The sequence below is a fragment of the Meleagris gallopavo genome, chromosome 2, assembly GCF_000146605.3.
Source record: "Meleagris gallopavo isolate NT-WF06-2002-E0010 breed Aviagen turkey brand Nicholas breeding stock chromosome 2, Turkey_5.1, whole genome shotgun sequence".
In the NCBI taxonomy this organism is placed as follows: domain Eukaryota; kingdom Metazoa; phylum Chordata; class Aves; order Galliformes; family Phasianidae; genus Meleagris; species Meleagris gallopavo.
In genome coordinates this window covers 4170093-4173166 of record NC_015012.2, presented here as the reverse complement: position 1 = coordinate 4173166, position 3074 = coordinate 4170093, and the positions used below count along the sequence as shown (strand labels likewise).

Here is a 3074-nt window from a genome sequence, read left to right as displayed (position 1 = left end):
GCCGGGTGCGGCGTGCCGGCTGGGTGCCCCAGCTGGGTGTGTGGGTGAGCGGTGGGTGAGGGCGCGTGGCCGTCTCCTCCAGGTCAGAGCTCGCCAAGCGTAGCGTGGCGCAGCAGCGGGGCCTCACTCTGCCCGGCGGATGAACCAGATCTCGTTGCGGCGCTGAGGGATGCTGGGGTTTTCGTAGACTGCCACGATGTAGGTTTCCTGCAGCACAGCATCCGTGGAACCCAGGAGCTCCCAGAAGAGAGCGATCTCCCGCAGGATGGTCTCCTCGGTGGTCACCCCGTAGAACACCCTGCGGCGAGGGGAGCAATGTCAGCGGCGGGGTGGCTTGCTGCCGGCACGGCCCCTGCCCACGGAGCCCCACGGTCACCTGGTTATCACCCGGAGCGGTGCCCTCTCGGTGATGTGGATTTCGGGGTCCATGGGGGCGGGAGGGTTTTGCTGGAACTCTCCTGGGATGTAGTAGGCAGTGAGCACCTCGCGCTCCAGCTCGGTTCCCTCCTTGGTCAGGTGGATTTCATTGAGCACCGGGATGGTCATGCCCAGATAGCAACCTGCCAGGAGGTGGTGGGCACGGTGAGGCAGTTGGGCTGGCAGCGCGGCCCCTCCACCCCACTCCCCCCACTGGCCCCTCCGTCCCTGCCTGCACACACCTACAGAGTTCTCCTTGCAGATGTAGCGCATGAGCTTCATGAAGCTCAGGGAGATGCTCTGCTCATACAGGGGCTCACCCTTGGTGACACAGGCCCACTTCCCAGCTGGGTACTGCCGCTCCTCGTAGGCCGCTTCCTCGCACTGAAACAGGCCACAGGACAAGGGCACATCAGCGGGAAGCGGAGAGATGGGCCCTGCCGACACGGGAGGCCGGAGAAGGTGAGGGGAGCTGGTGTCACACACACATCTCGGGCAGCGACACGTAATGCCAGCGGGCAGAAGTCAGCAAAAGGGACAGCACAGACACGGGACGGGGAGCGGGGAGGCTTGGAGGCTCCTGGCATGCACACGGAATGCAGCGCATCCTCAGCAGGGAGAGCAGGACTCTTTTCCACGCCGTCACTGTCCTGCCTATGCACAAGGATGTTCCTGATTCCAGGCACCCAAAGGCCTCCAGGAGGGCTGAGTGAATCCCGGGACACAGCACTGGAACGCTGTGTGTGTGTGGGATGATAAGCAGCACGGGAGGAAGGAGGTACTGAGATGGTTGGAACAAAGCCCCTCTTGGATCCTTCTCCCATACGAAGGAGAGACATGAAGACGAAGAGACATGAGTGCAGCTGGTGCAAAGGGAACAGACAGTGCTGCAGAATGGGTCACAAGCTCATGACAGATGCTCGCTTTTCTGGAGAAGCCAACAAGAGATCAGGGAGTCACCCTCCAGATGGAGCCATGCCTGCCAACATCCCACCAAGCAAAGCAGAGCAGCAGCATTTGCCAGACAGGGAAGCCCATGAAATACTGTCTAATACTCATCGTGACAGCATGTGAGAATCCAGCAGGGCACAGTGCTGGGTCCTCCCGCAGCCTGGCCCTTACACTGACCCACTACTGCTCCAGAAGATGAGACCCAGGCAAGAGGAAGAGTGACGATGCCTCACCTGTACCTGGTGGCAACAGGTCCCTGCCATGTGGAGTGGGGATTCTGACGCTCAGTGCCGAGGTCAGCAAGGCTCTGCAGGTGGTGCAGTTGTTTGTGTGCTTCCAAGAGGATGGCATGAAACTCAGGAGAAGCCACCAAGCTCTACCACCCGCCCAATCCTGGGGAACGTGTCCACAAGGGCCCAAGCTTGAGTGCCCCTGCACTTGTGCCAGGAGGTGGCTCTCATCTCCTCACCCAACCCCAGAGCTGAATTCCAAGAATCCTCTTCAATCACAGTGGAGGTGCCAATGCCAACAGAAGGTCTTCAGGCACCATGAAGTGCTGGGCTGCAATCCTGCCCACGATGGGGAGGTACAGAAGAGCCCAGATTAAGCTCTGAGACCCAGAAGAGCAGGAAAGAGGGAGCGTGGAGCAGCTGGGCTCAGGGCTGCACAACCCACATGCTGAGACATGTTCCGCAGGCAGTACTGCTGGACCTCAGCCCAGAAGAAACTGGTTAAGCTCTCCTCATCTAGAGGATAACTGACAGATATCTTCTTGGTAGCGAGCCCAACCAAGCTTGCAGAGACACAAGAACCAGTCTGACGAGCACTTCTTTGCAGTTACTTCTCAAAGCACCTTTTTGTGCAAGAGATTAGCGGAGGTGTGCAATTTAGCAAGAGCGGGAGATCTTCAGGCAGAAGCCACCAGGTTTGGATCAGCAGTTTTGACACACAGAACGCGCTCAGTCTGACAAACAGAACTGCAGAATCAGGGAACATCTCGAGCTGGAAGGAATTCCCGAGGATCACCGAGCCCAACCCCCGGCCCCACACAGCACCCCAGCCCAGTGTCAGAGCGGTGTCCCAGCGCTCCCTGAGCTCCGGCATCGGGGCCGTGCCCACTGCCCTGGGCAGCCTGTGCCATGCCCACCACCTCTGGGGCACAGCCTTTCCCTCACCCACCTGCCCTCCCCTGACACAGCTCCGTGCCGTTCCCTCAGCCCTGTCGCTGTACAGACAGCAGAGCTCAGCGCTGCCCTCCGCCCCCTGGGAGAGCTGCAGCTGCCATCAGGCCTCCCCTCAGCTCCTCTGCTCTAGGCTGAGCAAACCCAGGGCCCTCAGTGCTCCTCAAGCAGAGCCTTCCCCACCCCTGCAGCCCTCCTCCGGACACTCTCGAGTAGTGTCAAGTCTTTCTTACTGTGGCACCCAGTGGCTCAGCCCTCCTCCCGCAGGCAGCGCAGCGCACACAGCCGCCCGTGCAGGCCAGCCCTTGTGCGGCGGCCCGGCCCGGCAGCTCCACAGCCGGGAGCGGGACGGCGCGGGCTCAGCGGGAGCGGAGAAGCGGGGCGGAGAGCGCCGTGCCCGGCCGGGCCTCGCGCCTCACCTTGCCGTGCTGCGACAGGGCGACGTGGGGCACGGCCTCCCGCGTCTGTCTGTGCCGGCTCATCTGGACGATGGGGCCCGCCATGTCTGCAAGGCAAAGCGCAGCG

The 3074-nt window shown here is 61.6% G+C and overlaps 1 protein-coding gene across 1 annotated transcript; it reads right to left on the bottom strand.

Annotated features, from left to right (window-relative positions):
- Nucleotides 1-6: 6 nt before the first annotated feature.
- LOC100548381 (heme-binding protein 1-like) lies at nt 7-3066 on the bottom strand. The gene is made up of 4 exons (XM_010706420.3): nt 2969-3066; nt 660-801; nt 377-560; nt 7-298 (listed from the first exon to the last, which is right to left on the bottom strand). The coding sequence occupies exons 1-4, from the start codon at nt 3050-3052 to the stop codon at nt 124-126; spliced, it is 585 nt and encodes a 194-aa protein (XP_010704722.1). The 5' UTR covers nt 3053-3066; the 3' UTR covers nt 7-123.
- Between the last annotated feature and the right edge of the window lie 8 nt (nt 3067-3074).